Genomic DNA, 15999 nt, shown 5'->3' with positions numbered 1-15999 from the left:
AAGGAACTGAGTTTGACTTTTTCTCGTTAGCGTGCGATGAAAGCACGGATGCGTCCGACACCGCTCAGTTACTGATCTTTTTAAGAGGAGTGGACAATGACATGAACGTGAGTGAAGAGCTTCTGGACCTCCAGAGTCTGAAGGGCCAAACAAGAGGAACGGATTTATTTGTTTCTGTTTGTTCCACCGTAGATGACATGAAACTACAGTGGAATAAAGTCACCGGGATTATTACGGACGGCGCACCTGCCATGGCTGGCGAGCGCAGTGGATTATCAAGCCTTGTCTGTAACAAAGTCAGCGAAGAAGGAGGCAGCGCTATTAAACTCCACTGTATTATTCATCAAGAAGTTCTCTGTGCCAAATATATGAAATATGATAATGTTATGAAACCGGTGATAAAGACTATTAATTATATTCGCTCCAAAGCTCTGTGCCACCGCCAGTTTCAACAGTTTCTTCTCGACATCCAGGCTGAATACGGAGATGTTTTGTATCACACCGACGTAAGGTGGCTCAGTCGGGGGTCTGCGCTGCAGCGCTTCTTCTCTCTCAGGGAGGAAATTGGACAATTCTTGACTAAAAAGGGACAACCCATGCCACAATTAAATGATCCTGTTTGGCTGGCTGATTTGGGATTTTTAGTTGACATAACGCGACATCTGAATGCGCTGAACACAAGCCTTCAAGGGCAAAATGCAGTGGTAAGCCAACTGTATTCACACATCAAAGCCTTTCGGGCCAAGCTGCTACTTTTCCAAAGACACCTGTCACAGGCGCAGCCCAATACCGCACATTTCCCGTCGCTGCAGGAAATTGTGACCAGTTTCCCACAGATCAATATCAGTGCGCAAATGACAAAGTATGCAGCAGACATCTCATCTCTGGTTGAGGAGTTTCAGCAGCGCTTTCGGGACTTTGCAGCTATTGAAAAGGAGATCACGCTTTTTTCCTCTCCTTTCTCCGTGGACCCTGATGACGCTCCAGACCACCTGCAACTGGAGCTCATTGAGCTGCAGTGTGACGCCGAGCATCGCAGTCGGCACCAACAGCTCCCTCTTGTCAACTTCTACCGCCAGCTGGATGAAGGCAGGTTCCAAGCAATTCGGACATTTGCTAAGAAAATGCTGAGCTTGTTTGGCTCCACATACATGTGCGAGAAGACATTCTCCGTTATGAACATTAACAAGAGCCGCATGAGGACGAGACTGAGTGACTCTCACCTGCGTGACGTCTTGCGCATCAAAACCAATGCTCTTGAGCCAGACATGGACTACATACTGCAGTCAAGATCCCAGTATCACCCTTCACATTAGTGCAGGCAAGACCTTTGTTAAGTCCTCTGAGTTGAATAAATTCTTAAATCTCAGTTAATTAATTTTTTTGTGATGGTCAAAATCACAGTTTGAATATGCAGTGATCATTGTTTTGTTTTCAGCACTTTTCCTACAGTGAGCATATAATAGTGAATAATATGTAATGTTTCACATGAACTTAGATATCCTTTATAGTTTTCTTAATTTTTTGTGGTTTGTGATTTCGGTAAAAACCTAAATGTAAAAAAAAATGTAAAAGTAAAAGTATGCCATTTGTAATTAAATTAAAAAAAATCCCAAAAAGTTAATTTGTATTTAATGTTAATGGTTCAAAGAATGTCAGGCTAAATAGTCGGCCCCCACACATTTTCACCTTACCAAATCTGGCCCTCTTTGCAAAAAGTTTGGACACCCCTGCTTTACACATTAATCACGGTAGTAAGCCCCTGGAGTTTTTCCTGAGAAAACGTGCGGAATATTATCAGCAATCATCCCGCTTTGTGAATGCTATTACAATAAACTAGCGAGCACTGTTAGCATCTTAAAGGTGGCGTAACAAATTGCTCAGTGCAAAAAAGCCCACACCACAACAGAGGAGCTGAGAGTGCCTGCAGCAGTTCACATGGTCTCTGCCATGCTGGATGATGCAAGCACTGCAAAACTAAAAACCATCCTGTTTTCCAACGACACTGTTGCCAGACGTATAAAGGACATCGCAAATGATCACCAAGAATAGCTGGTGGATAAACTGACTGACAAACATTTTGCCTTCCAATTTGATGAATGAATTGACAGCAATAAAGATTGTTTGTTTATTGCATATATAACCTTTGATTTTTCAAATTCCATATGTGAGGATCTTCTTTTTTGCAAATCTGTCAGAGACAGAGCCACAGGTTAATCATGCATGAAAAAAAGCCTCTGGAAAAGGACTGTATCATATTTGTTATTTATTATCTTAAGTCGAAGTAGATAAATGTGCTTTCTTCCTTTCCAGAGGTTGTTTTGCGCAGGAGGTGGGATTCACCATGTTAGACATAGAAGTTGCTGAGATTCTCGAATAGCTCTTTGCTAATTACCACTGTAAGAGAAATTTGTGATGACAGAAAAAACATGGTGAAAAACCTCTTCGAAAAGGGAAAGCCCTGTGAAAAAGAAAGCTCATCATGTAGTAGCTGTTTTTGTCAGATGTATGCAAGAGGCGCCACCATGTGCCTTTCTTCAGAAATCACACAGTCTTTCACGTTCTCACAGCGTATTACGGCCACCTTCTATGGGCGGGGTGCTCAATCCGTCGAGTCAATCGCGAGGCAGTCTTGGTCGATCACGGGACGGCGTGCCAAAAAAAAAATAAAAATATGAGCCAATGTTCCCTTAAAACTGCACGCATGCTCAATTTTGCACTGCTCATGGAGTCTCTTCGCAGATATTCTGCGTTGCACAGAAGAAAAAAAATCCACTGCAAATTGAAAGTATAACATGAGCATAACATTCAGTTTGTGGCATTTTGCGATGTGATTCAATGAGTGAGGGATGCCTGGTTGTTACATCCAATGGCCCAATTCACATACATACTGTAAAAAATGAAAAGAAAAAGCCACTGGTTTCTTTAAGGCAGCACACAGATCTTTATCTTACAATGACCGCTGCTCCACCACACTTTCTTTTTCTAGTTTACCTTACACCCGGCCCCCATCCATGGTCTTGAAGACATACAATCAGAATTACAAATGTTACAGTACTTACGCAGCCCATCAATGTGTTTTATAATGACAGCATCCACCACCGCTGCTTTAGTTTGCAACACAGTCTGGCAACACAGGCAACGTAAAGCAAAGACGAGCTGGATATGCTGCTTATGTTTACTTTGATGATAATGGAGAAAGTTAAAAAAGAAATGCTGTTGTTTTAAGATACAATGGCTGTCGGAATATGTGAATAATTGAAGAAAAAGTGGTTAAACTGGATGAGATTTTCTCTTTTTGAGTGGGAAAGGTCTGGTCTAAAGCCCAAGTAGAGAGTGCAGCATGAGATGGTGTGTAATTTTAAAATTCCACCTTGACACAGCCTGATCCAGGATGAAAGCACAGACAATGCAATGCACAAAAAGATAATTCTTTATTTTAAATATACATATACAGTGAAGAAAATACGTATTTGAAAACCCTGCTATATTGCAAGTTCTCCCACTTAGAAATCATGAAGGGGTCTGAAATTTTCATCGTAGGTGCATGTCCACTGTGATAGAGATAATCTAAAAAGAAAAATCCAGAAATCACAATGTATGATTTTTTTAAGGATTAATTTGTGTTATACAGCTGCAATTGAGTATTTGAACACCTGAAAAAAAACAATGGAAATATTTGGTAAGGTAGCCTTTGTTTGCAATTACAGAGGTCAAACATTTCCTGTAGTTGTTCACCCGGTTTGCACACTGCAGCAGGGATTTTGCCCCACTCCTCCGCACAGATCTCCATATCAGACAGGCTTATGGGCTGTCGCTGAGAAACATGGAATTTCAGCTCCCTCCAAAGATTTTCTATTGGCTTAAGGTCTGGAGACTGGCTAGGCCACGTCAGAACCTTAATATGGAGCCACTCCTTGGTTTTCCTGGCTGTGTGCTTCGGGTCATTGTCATGTTGAAAGACCCAGCCACGACCCATCATCAATGCTCTGACTGAGGGAAAGAGGATATTTCCCAAAATCTCACATGGCCGCGGTCATCCTCTCCTTAATACAGTCCAGTCATCCTGTCCCATGTGCAGAAAAACACCCCCAAAGCATAATGCTACCACCCCCATGCTTCACAGTAGGGATGGTGTTCTTGGGATGGAACTCATCATTCGTCTTCCTCTAAACATGGTTAGTGGAATTACGACCAAAAACTTCCATCTTGGTCTCATCTGACCACAAAACTTTCTCTCATGACTTCTGTATCATCCAAATGGTCATTGCCAAACTTAAGACAGGCCCTGACTGTGTGCTGGTTTAAGCAGGGGAACCTTCTGTGCCATGCATGATTTCAAACCATGACATCTTAGTGTATTACCAACAGTCACCTTGGAAACGGTGGTTCCAGCTCTTTTCAGGTCATTGACCAAGTCCTGTCGTGGAGTCCTGGGCTGATTACTTTCCTTTCTAAGGATAATTGAGACCCCACAAGGCGATATCTTGCATGGGGCTCCACTCCAATTGAGATTGACCGTCATGTTTAGCTTCTTCCGTTTTCTAATGAATTCTCCAACAGTGGACCATTTTTCACCAATCTACTTGGCAATTTCTCCGTAGCCCTTTACAGCCGTGTGGAGTTGTACAATTTTGTCTCTGGTGTCTTTGGACAGCTCTTGGCCATGTTACAAGTTTTAGTTTTATGGGGTGGACAGGTGTCTTTATGCAGCTAACGACCTCACACAGGTTCATCTGATTCAGAATAATACATGGAGTGGAGCTGGAATTTTAAAGGTGGACTAACAGGTCTTTGAGGGTCACAATTCTAGCTGATAGGTGTTGAAATACTTAATTGCAGCTGTATCACACAAATAAATTGTTAAAAAAATCATACATTGTGATTTCTCGATTTTTCTTTAGATCATCTCTCCCACGATGAAAATTTCAAACCCCTCCATGATTTTTAAGTGGGAGAACTTGCAATATAGTACTCCGATTGAGATTGACCGCCATCTTTAGCTTCTTTTGTAATGATTGCTCCAACAGTGGACCTTTTTTTCACCAAGCTGATTGCCAATTTCTCCGTAGCCCTTTCCAGCCGTGTGGAGTTGTACAATTTTGTCTCTGGTGTCTTTGGACAGCTCTTTGGTCTTGGCCATGTTACAAGTTTGAGTCTTACTGATTGTATGGGGTGGACAGGTGTCTTCATGCAGCTAACGACCTCACACAGATGCATCTGATTCAGGATAATACATGGAGCGGAGGAGGACGTTTAAAGGCGGACTAACAGGTCTTTGAGGGTCAGAATTCTAGCTGATAGACAGGTGTTCAGATACGTATTTGCAGCTTTATCACACAAATAAATCGTTAAAAAAATCATACTTTGTGATTTCTGCATTTTTCTTTTTAGATTATCTCTTTCACAGTGGACTTGCACCCACGATGAACATTTCAGACCCCTCCATGATTTCTAAGTGGGAGAACTTGCAATCTAGCAGGGTGTTGAAATACTTATTTTCTTCACTGTATATCACATAACATTAATAACATAACATTGGGAGCATTCCTCTCCCCTTCCCCCCGTCGTCGGTAGCTCGTGAGCGAGAGACTGGCTGCTTGATAAGTAGATATTGGGGTAATAAAAAAAACTCTGGATATCCCTGTCCTATAGGAATACTTTGAGTGAACCCACTTGAGCACAGGGAGAACGTGCAAATTTGTGATTTTGCTGGATGGGTCGGGCGGCGTCATGTCACTGTATGCCATGTGTCACTGTAGTGCTTTTGTTTTATGTATGTTAGACTGTGTGCTGTGTATGTTGTTTTCAGTTAGGTACAACCTCATCTTTACTCCATAGCATCCCATGTACAAACCATTTACAAACATCCTTTCTTGTAAATACGTCAAGGTCTTTCTGTCAAGATGTTGTGGGCCCCAGAAAATGGGATACAAAGTATCTTACATCAGCTTTGGACATGCACAAAACCATAGTGTTGTATCTGACATTTTGCGGTTATGCCAGTGTTTCGAATGATCAGAGGCCACTTTGTTTTGTCTATTGCTGTCATACTGTCCTGTGAGTTTAATGAAATCTGGAGTGTGCTAAGTTGTTTGGAATTTTTTGTACTGGCATTTTTTTTCTTTTGTAGCTATTCTAGGCTCTTTATAACTAAAACAGCATGCTGCTGAGACTGTCTGCGAAAGCCTGCACGAAACAGTGAAACACTTCTCTGACACATACATAAACATGGCTGTGGTGAGGACAGACTGATCAAAGCCAACATTTCAGGGAAACCATTATTAAATCCAGACAGGCATATGCAATTTTCAGCTGATGAGGCTGTTGTTTTCACGAGAGAACCAACCAATTTTTACAGTGGTCTCCAGGAAACTTTAATGGATACTTACCATCATTCGCCACTGTTTTAACTTTATTTGACCGAAAAGTGGAACTTGCATCTTGGCTTTGTTATAGGTGACAAACTCAAATACAAGGTACATACTGCTTATTCTACACAGTAGGTATCCAACTCGCGTCATGAAAAATATGCAGTAGAATATTTTTTTTCTTTGTATATGCAGGTGCGGCAGTGCTCCCTTGGATCACATCTCACTAAACCGTCTGTCTAATATGAGGAAGAGATACAGGTAAAAAGTCCTATCTTAACATATTTGTGATCCACCATCATCCATGTCTTTATTGAGTGTTTCCATCAAAAATGTTGTTTTCCACTCATGATACAGAGGTAGAAGTGATGATGAATGAGAGTGAAGAGCATTTCTTTCTTATATCCTTCATACTACAAGACACAGCAGTGTACATAATTTGCTGTTTTGAAGTTGTAATCCAGTTTTCATATCTATTTGACAATGAGTTGAAACTATTGTCTTTCATATGAATATAATTATTTGCCTTTTGGTTGTAGACTGAAATAAATGTACTTTAACAAAGAGTTCAGAAATGTTAAGCTGTCCTAGCTTCACAGACTCGTGTCAGTGTTAAGCATGCTGCCGTGTTTGTTTTTGACTGACAGGAATGGCCTCGGACCATCAAAAGAAGGGGAGGCACAGTACTCTGTGGTTCATTGCACTGGCTATATCAAAGCTTGGCCCCCCGCAGGTAAGCAAACACTTATATATACACCATCGACTCTGTGTCCCCTCTTGCCCCACATTTCACCCCACTGCATGAGTTGAAACCCAGAGAGAAACTATGACCTTAATCGAAAGCAGCTGTAGGTTTTCCACTGTTCATTGATCAGAACTTGGATTAAAGCATGAATCCACAATAACCTGAATGGTTCCCGTATCTGAAATGTTTGAGTGGTATGACAAATTACAGTGGAGTTTCCCCTGCCCCCCACAACAACTTGTTCTCTGACCCAGTATAATGCAAACATTTAATCTGTTTTGCAGCCTTTTCTTGTTTGTAGATTCCCCACATGACTTGACATGTTTTTGGGGTAACGACAGTACTGTTCTTAAGTGTTTCAGGACCTGCCGGTGTGTCACTTCTAATATTTCCACTATCGTAACCCTGGTTCTCAACTAGCTATGGGACCAGAATGTAAACAGCCTTGAGTAGAATAGCCCTTTCCACAATTTTAATGAATGTATTCTCAGTGTTGGTTGGAAGAGACAATCCTTTTCCAAGTGCCTGATTTACTAAAATCTCAACTAGCATGTCCGAAAGGTATGTGCACTAAGTAATAGATTGCAGTCTGGTTATCCTCACAAGGGTCGCGGGGAGTGCTGGAGCCTATCCCAGATGTCAACAGGTAGGAGGCGGGGTACACCCTGAACTGGTTGCCAGCCATTCGCAGGGCACATCAAGACAAACAGCCGGACTCACAATCACACCTAGGGGCAATTTAGAGTGTCCGATTAATGTTGCATGTTTTTGCGATGTGGGAGGAAACCGGAGTGCCCAGAGAAAACCGACGGAGGCACGGGGAGAACATGCAAACTCCACACAGGCAGGGCCAGGATCGTACCTGGGTCCTCGGAACTGTGAGGCCAACTCTATACCAGCTGATCCACCATACCGCCTGATCATTAATAGTGGGTGCTAAATTTCACGTTTACTAGGGGACTTAATAAGAATTTCGCAATTCTGATTCCATTATCGATACTGCCTATTCAACCAATTCCTTATTAATTTTCTTATCAGTTGTCATTGGGAGAGGAATGAAATTAATGCAATAGAATTTCTTTAAAAATACTGTCACATTTTGGATATTAGGCATATTGTTTATCAAATGGTTGATGAATGACTTGTTAGATTAAATTGAGCAAAGCTGGCTAATGCTAATACAGTAGAACCTCGATAGAATGTAATTTTCTTCCCCTATTACTGTACAGTACAAACTTTTTTTGAAGGGTTTTTTGTGTGGCCTTAAACACCCATTACAATCCAAAGATATTGTAAGTAAAAATAGTGTAACAAAAAACAAAGCTTGAAAATGTTTGAAAGTTTCACATTTTATCCATATTTACTCCAGTGTGCTTGGTCATGGTGACATTAATGTACATTACCCATCATAGTCAAGTTGCTTTCATGAGCCATGTTGAAATACTTTGTTTCGTAGTTCCAAATCTTGACAAAAAAAAAAAAAATTGTACCAGAAATAGCAGTTCCAGACTCCAAAGACTTGTATTTTGTAATCCTTAGAGCCATGCCTTTCTCTCTCTCGCTTTATGCGCGATAGACAATAGATAGAGCCATCACTGCATGGCCTCCACGTCAATGCCCCACATTCAACATGTCCACCACATAAGCACAGGAGCCACATCATTTGGAATTGGATCTGATCGACCCAAAATTATGTCACTCCGATTGTCTGCCTACATTGTGCCATGGCACCAGTAAACAGCAGCCACTTCTTGAACTGACAGAATTTATCAGCAACAACCTGATGCTCATCAGTCTAGCAACCAGCCCACAACTTCCGAAGACAACCACTTCCATGTTATACACACACCTGATTAGCTGTGCTAATTGCATAACCACATGAAGTCACAGATTTGGAGGCTGTTTGCAACAGGTAAAGCGGTAGTGGAGGGTGTGATGTTTAAAAAAAGGGGTTTTAGAACATTTCAGGGAAACCACCACAAGTCCAAAATCATGTGTAGCGATCGAACTGGACATGCTAGTTGAAGATGCAATCAAGTAATAGAAAAGAAATGTACAATGAGTACAGAAAGTGTTCAGACCCCCTTAATTTTTTCTGTCTTTGCTATATTGGACCCATTTGTTAAAATCATTTAAGCTATTTTTTCCTTAAGTTATACACAGCACCCTAAATTGCCCAAAAAACAAAATTGTTGAAAATGTGCTGAAAATGAAAAACTTAAATATTACACAGCCATGAAGCTCTCCTCATACCTGTCCAAAACAGTTCCATCAGTGAAGCATGATGGGGGTAGCATCATGCTGTGGGGGTGTTTTTTTAGCTGCAGGGACAAGATGACTGGTTGCAATTGAAGGAAAGATGAATGCAGCCAAGTATATAAACCAATATCCTGGATGAAAACCTTCTCTACAGTGCTCAGTACCTCAGACAGGGCCAAAGGTTTACCTTCAAACATGGCAATGATCCCAAGCACATAGCTAAAATACTAAAGGCGTGGTGGCTTCAGAACAACTCTGCTACTATTCTTGAATGACCTAGTCAAAACCCTGACTAAAACGCAATTGAGCATTTCTGGAACCATCATTCACCCCCTAACCTCACAGAACCGGAGGGGATCTCCAATTCGGAATGCCAAATGATCCTCAAATCCAGGTGTGAAAAACGCGTTGCATCATTCCAAAAAAGACTCATAGCTATATTAGCTTAAAGGATGCTTCTACTAAATACTGAGCAAAGGGTCTGAACACTCACTGACTCACTCACTCACTCACTCACTCACTCACTCACTCACTCACTCACTCACTCACCACTCACTCACTCACTCACTCACTCACCACTCACTCACTCACCACTCACTCACTCACTCACTCAGTTGTAGCCTTTGCGCATTCCTCTTCTTCTTAGGCCGACGAATCCACTTTTCTTCTCCTCTTTGTCTTCGACCCACAGTAGCTGAATATCCACCGGCGCCCTGCAGGTTAACAGTACCAGGGTCGGGCGTTGTTAATCCAAGCCAGGACCAATCCAGTATGGTGTTATTTAGCTGAATGCTCATCGTCTCTGAAAAACATGTTGGATTCCCCAAATTCTACCAAACATAATCATCCTGTATCTTGGTTAGGAGTCAGGTGCAATGTGAGCTGGTCGGACCTCGGCAGTCTGATCCCCGGCTTCAGAAACTGGCTCTAGGGACATGGAATGTCACCTCTGTGGCAAGGAAGGTGGCTGAGCTGGCGTGTGAGGTTGAGAAATTATGCCAAGATATAGTCAGGGTTAGGGTTAACTCACCTCCACACAACGCTTGGGCTCTTATTGCAGTCCTCTTGAGAGGGGCTTGGACTCTGTTCCACTCTGGAATTGTCCGCGATGAGATCAACCAATCAGGTTATTGCCACCCCCGGCTCGGCAACTGTACGCTGGGGTTCACCCGGGTGGATGAGAGGGTAGCTCCCTCAGCCTTTGGGTCGGGGACATGTCCTGGCTGTTGGCAGCTATAGGGGGATCACACTCCTCAGCCTCCATGGTAAGATCTATTCAGGGGTACTGGAGAGGAAGGTCCATCAAGAAGTTCAATCTTGCATTCAGCAGGAGAAATGTTGTTTTCGTCCTGGCCCTGGAACATTGGACCAGCTCTACACCCTCAGCAGGATCCTCGAGGGTGCAGGGTAGTTTGCCTAACCAGTCTACATGTGTTTTATGAACTCAGAGAAGGCATTCGACCATGTCCTCCAGGGAGCCCTGTGAGGGGTCCTTCGGGAGTATGGGGTACTGCACCCCCAGATACAGGCCGTTCGGTCCCTGTACGACAGGTGTCAGTGTTTGGGCCGTGTTGCCTGCTTTAAGTCGGTCTCGTTTCCCGATGAGAGTTGGATTGCCCTTTTTCACTGATTCTGTTTATAGCTTTTATGCACAGCCAAGGCAAAGAAGGGGTCCGGTTCGGTGGCCTTAGTATTGCCGCTCTTGCTTTTTCTGATAATGTGGTTCTGTTGGCTTCATCAGGCAGTTATCTCCAACGCTCAGTGTAGTGAATTGCAGCCGAGTTTGAAGCAGCTGCGATCAGAATCAGCCCCTCCAAATCTGAGACCATGGTCCTCAGTCGGAAATGGATGGCATGCCCTCTCCAGGTCAGGGATGACTGCCTGCCCCAAGTGGAGGCGTTCAAGTATCTCGGAGTCTTGTTCACGAGCGAGGGAAAAATGGAGCTGGAGATCGACAGGTGGATCAGTGCACCGTCTGCAATGATGCTGACTTTGTATCGATCCGTAGTGGTAAAGAAGGAGCTAAGTCAAAAGGTGAAGCTCTCACTTTACCAATCAATCTACGTTCCTATCCTCACCTATGGTCACGAGCTGTGGGTTCCAGTGGGTTGTGACCGAAAGAACAAGATTCCGGATAGAGGCGCCCGAAATGAGTTACCTCCGCAGGGTCTCCCGGCTCTACTTTACCGATACGCTGAGAAGCTTGGTCATCTGGGAGGGGCTCAGTGTCGAGCCGCTGCTCCTCCGCATTGAGAGGAGCCAGGTGAGCTTCTTGGGGCATCTGATTCAGATGCTTTACGGTGTGATGGTCTGAGCGCTTCCTGTGCTGAAAAGTCTTCTTGTGATTAATGCTCATACGAGTATATTAATACGCATGCGCATATATTATGTAAACTTCCAGCCAGTCTGAAACGTCCTCATCCATACTTCATCATGTACGTGAAATGTTTCGAGGAGTGCCTATATAAGGACGAGAAAGACGCACAAGAAGGCTTCTTCTCACCGCTGCTCTGGGAAACTATGCTGTTTGGAACACTAACGACACGGACGCCGGCTGCCTTTTGTTTTTGGACCGGCTGGATTTTTCAGCACAGGCGACCGCTCAGACCATCACAACGGACGTGTTCCGAGCATGTCTACTGGAAAGAGACCTTGGGGATGACCCAGGTAAGCCTGGAGAGACTATGTCTCTCAGCTGTCTTGGGAACGCCTCAGGATCCCCCCTGAAAAACTGGATGAAGTGGCTGGGGAAAGGGAATTCTGGCCATCCCTTCTAAAGCGACTGCCCTGTGACCCGTAAAAGTGGTAGAAGATGGATGGATGGATGGATGGATATATAGTATCATTTATACATTGCACAAAAGCCTTTGTTTGCAATGACAGCTTCAGGACACATCCTTTATGGAGTACCCAGTCGTATGCATAGCTCTGATGTTATTTTGGCCTATTCCTCCATACAAAGCATCTTGAAGATTCTCTGAGCTTCTTTTATGGACCTTGAGTTTCATTTCTTTCTAGATTTTCTATTGGATTCAAGTCGGGTCATTAGCCATTCTAGCAGATTTTTTTTTTTGAAACCAACTGACTTTCCATTCAAAGAAACTCAATAATTCTCCCTCCAATAAACAGCAATGCCTCCTTGACCATGAGATAATTCCACACCACTTTTTAACCTGTAGGGATTGGATTTAATTACCATTTCTTGAATGTATTCGGGACAGAATGCATTCAGTGATTATTTGACCAGTAGCAGAACTTTTAAGTCTATTCTACAGCAATTTTCTACTGTAAATAACCTATAGAAGCATGTACAGTATCGCAGGTTGAGAAAGCTGAAAAAAATGTTTTTTAAAAGGCTTTCTTAAAGCCCGGGTGTCATCCCTATAAACATTCTAAAATAGATATTGTAATGAAAAATACATACAACATTATCACTTCAATGTCTATACGAAAAAATAAATGTGAGCAGAGAGTGCGTCATCCATGCTCAAAGTTGCAGAAGTGTCATTCTACAATATCCAAGTGGTCGCCATATTGGCTGCGTCCTCCGTCCGTGACGTCACCCGGACATTCGCAAATTAAAACACGCGGTGCACCCTAACTATGGGAGACAAACGCACCCCGTCTGACATGGAAGCTCTTTTCGAAAAGGAGAACACCACACAACTGAGTGAAGTTACCGGGGCAATATTACACTGTTGTTTCGAGCCCTCGGGCAATATTACACTATTGTTTCGAGCCATATTCAGATGATATGCGATCACGGCCAAACCTCATCCCCGTCCGATCCACTTCCTCGATAAGCCATCGTGGCGACGCGCAGCCTTCGCAGAAGCTGTGACCGTCGAACGCGGCGCCTCAGCCGGTGTGGCTGATTTTCTGTGCCCCTTGGTGGCATATAAGGGAGGAGGTGGAGCCGAGCCATGATGCTTTTGGGGTATGTTCAAAACCGCCGCAGTAGTTGTTGAACACCATCGAGCTGGGGCGCATTACTGCCTACCTGTTATTTGGAACCCACGAAGCTCTCGTTCTCTACACCCATGCAATCCCTTTTTCACAACGAACTGGGTCTCTTGCAAACTTATGAAGGCTAAATCCATTCCCCCGAGTGTTCAAGCAATGTCCAGCAATGCAATGAGCCGGGATTTTGGCTAACACGAAGGAACGAGCTACCTTCCCGGAGGTAAAACTAAACCCCGCTGCCCTGTATGTCACTTCCTGCTTCTTCTCGAAAACAAATCCCTCAAGAGGATTTTCATGGCGGGAGTTACAAAAAGCTTTATACGTCAAAATCATGTTTTGTGGTGAAAAAACACATGGGACCATATTGGCTGTGGGTTTTTCATTAATAATATACCAAAAATCATCCATTTCATGACACTTGACTTTAAGCCCATTAAGCCCACTCTTTGCTGAAGCCCTCCAGACATACTGGTTAACGTCAAAACAACTGTCTTATTATTCAAGACAAATATCAATACAATGGAGCCTCAGTATGAATTCCCCTGTTCACAAACAATCAGTTTTGTTTATTATCAAAGGTTTTGGATTCAGTTTGTGAACTATGCATCAGTTTCCGAATAGAAACATCATCTGTGAGAAAGTGTCAGTTGTGCTTTCTCTCTTGAAAAAACATCACTGGCTCTTTGCTTCTCATAGAATGTCACTTATTCTTGTTTTTTATCAACACTTCGGTTCACACAGCGTCCCAAAAAATAGGTGCATCCAGGATCCCCTTTACTGTTTTTAATTTGTGGGAGTTTTTGATGATATGCTTGCAGAAGTCAAAGACCTCAAAATTTCAGATGAGCCTGAGAAACTTGGATATTTTGAACACATCCAAGACCCCGCCACGGGTCAGCTGAACATGTGTCACCATGGCACTCACTGTTTGATGAGCGCGATCGCACTCACAAATATGCAGTCGAGCATGAAAAATCATGTGTGTAAAATTTGTCACAAGTAGAAATACATAGACATTCTAAGTGCACATGAAAACCAATCCAGCACAGTGAACCACAACCTGACTTTTTTTTTTTGTTTTAAACACGGAAGCACACGATCTCCAGCTAGTTTACCTGACTCCGCTCCCCTTCGGCTCTAAATTGGCAACACTCATAATTACAAACACCTTCCACCCACACAGTCTGGGCAACGGAGAGCAAAGAGAGTTATACAAGCTTGTGTTTACCCTTGATAATAATGGTAAAAGTAAAAAAAAAGAAATTCTGTTGCTGTAATGAATGTCGGGGTATGTGAAAAACAGGAGAAAAAGTGGTGAAACTGGATGAGATTTTCTCTTTTCTTAGTAAAAAAAGGTCTGGTCTGAAGCCAAAGTAGAAAGTGCAGGATCAGATGGTGTGTAATGTTAAAATTCCACCTTGGCACAGCCTGATCGAGGATGAAAGCACAGACAATACAGTGCACAAAAAGCTATTTCTGTATTTGAAATATAGGAGGCAACATAACATTTACCTTAAAACGGTTTGGGAGCATCATTCAGCTTTCAACATGCATTGCTAAAGATATTCTGCAACCAGTAATTCAGTTTTACACCAAGAAAAACAGACAGAGATATCATTGTGGGTTAGAAAAAAAATGAAACAAAGTTGCAAGCGACCTTTCAAGTTTATATTTCATAGTTGGCTTCGTTTAGTTAGCAATGTATTTTTTTCGTTTGTTAATATTTTCATTGTAACTTTGCAAAAACACAAAATTGTTCTTAACAATGTTCTGATGGGAATTTAAATGCTGTAATCTGAATTTTTAAATGAGCCATGTAACTTCAATGGATGACAATGACCTGACCACAGTGCATACGTCTGATGTTGCTCACTGGTCAAAGGGCGCTCACGGGCTCTGTGTGTTTGCTCAGACACGTGAAAAATTAGAGGGAACATTGGTCTTGACATTAATTTCTGTTTATTTTATAAAAATTGGTAACAAACGAAGCCTGATCCTAAACAATCAGTATTCACCCGGAAACAGGAAATGCAAGTTAACCGTACTGAGCATGTTCGGAAGTGATGCCAAAAGCACATGTTCCGAGCTGCTTCACGTACTACGAGGGCATTTACGTCGAAAGTCATCAACATCATGACCCATGTCAAAGAAAATGCAGTTACACTGAAAACCTTTCTGGGATATAACACAGGTAATGTTTCAGTATTTAACTATAATAAATATGAGATTGTGATTTATTTTGACTTGACCTAAATTCTAACATTAGACTAGTCTGTCCATAGGAGGCCCCGTAGCTCAGTGGTTAGAGCACTGGTTTGGTAAACCAGGGGTTGTGGGTTCGTATCCCACTGGGGGCCTCCACTCCCTGAGAAGGGTTGCGTCAGGAAGGGCATCCGGCGTAAAAATTGTGCCAAACATATATATGCGTTCATCTCAGATGATACGCTGTGGCGACCCCGAAAGGGACAAGCCAAAAGAAACACACAGACTAATCTGTCCATATATCTAAATGCGAACGGTCATTTTCTCCCATGGTACTGCGTTATCTTGAAGTTGCAAACTTTTCCCCTGTACATGCTTTAGGAAGATATAGATCATCTACTGCTAGCTTTCACCAATGAATTGACAATAATTACCGCCGTAAATTACGATAGATTATAA

At 42.7% G+C, this 15999-nt stretch overlaps 1 protein-coding gene across 9 annotated transcripts in view; it reads left to right on the top strand.

Moving 5' to 3' along the window:
* The window catches only part of arnt2 (aryl-hydrocarbon receptor nuclear translocator 2), a 127587-nt gene that overhangs the window by 53014 nt on the left and 58574 nt on the right, over positions 1–15999 (top strand). For all 9 annotated transcript variants that reach the window (XM_061815604.1, XM_061815601.1, XM_061815605.1 and 6 more), the window contains 2 exons: positions 6567–6632; positions 7019–7104. In XM_061815604.1, coding sequence (XP_061671588.1) covers positions 6567–6632; positions 7019–7104 — 152 coding nt within the window. The remainder of the gene's footprint in view (positions 1–6566; positions 6633–7018; positions 7105–15999) is intronic.

This window comes from Syngnathoides biaculeatus, chromosome 3 (genome assembly GCF_019802595.1).
Source record: "Syngnathoides biaculeatus isolate LvHL_M chromosome 3, ASM1980259v1, whole genome shotgun sequence".
Taxonomy (NCBI): Eukaryota; Metazoa; Chordata; class Actinopteri; order Syngnathiformes; family Syngnathidae; genus Syngnathoides; species Syngnathoides biaculeatus.
The sequence above is the reverse complement of the archived record's forward strand: the minus strand, read 5'-3'. Positions and strand labels throughout refer to the sequence as shown.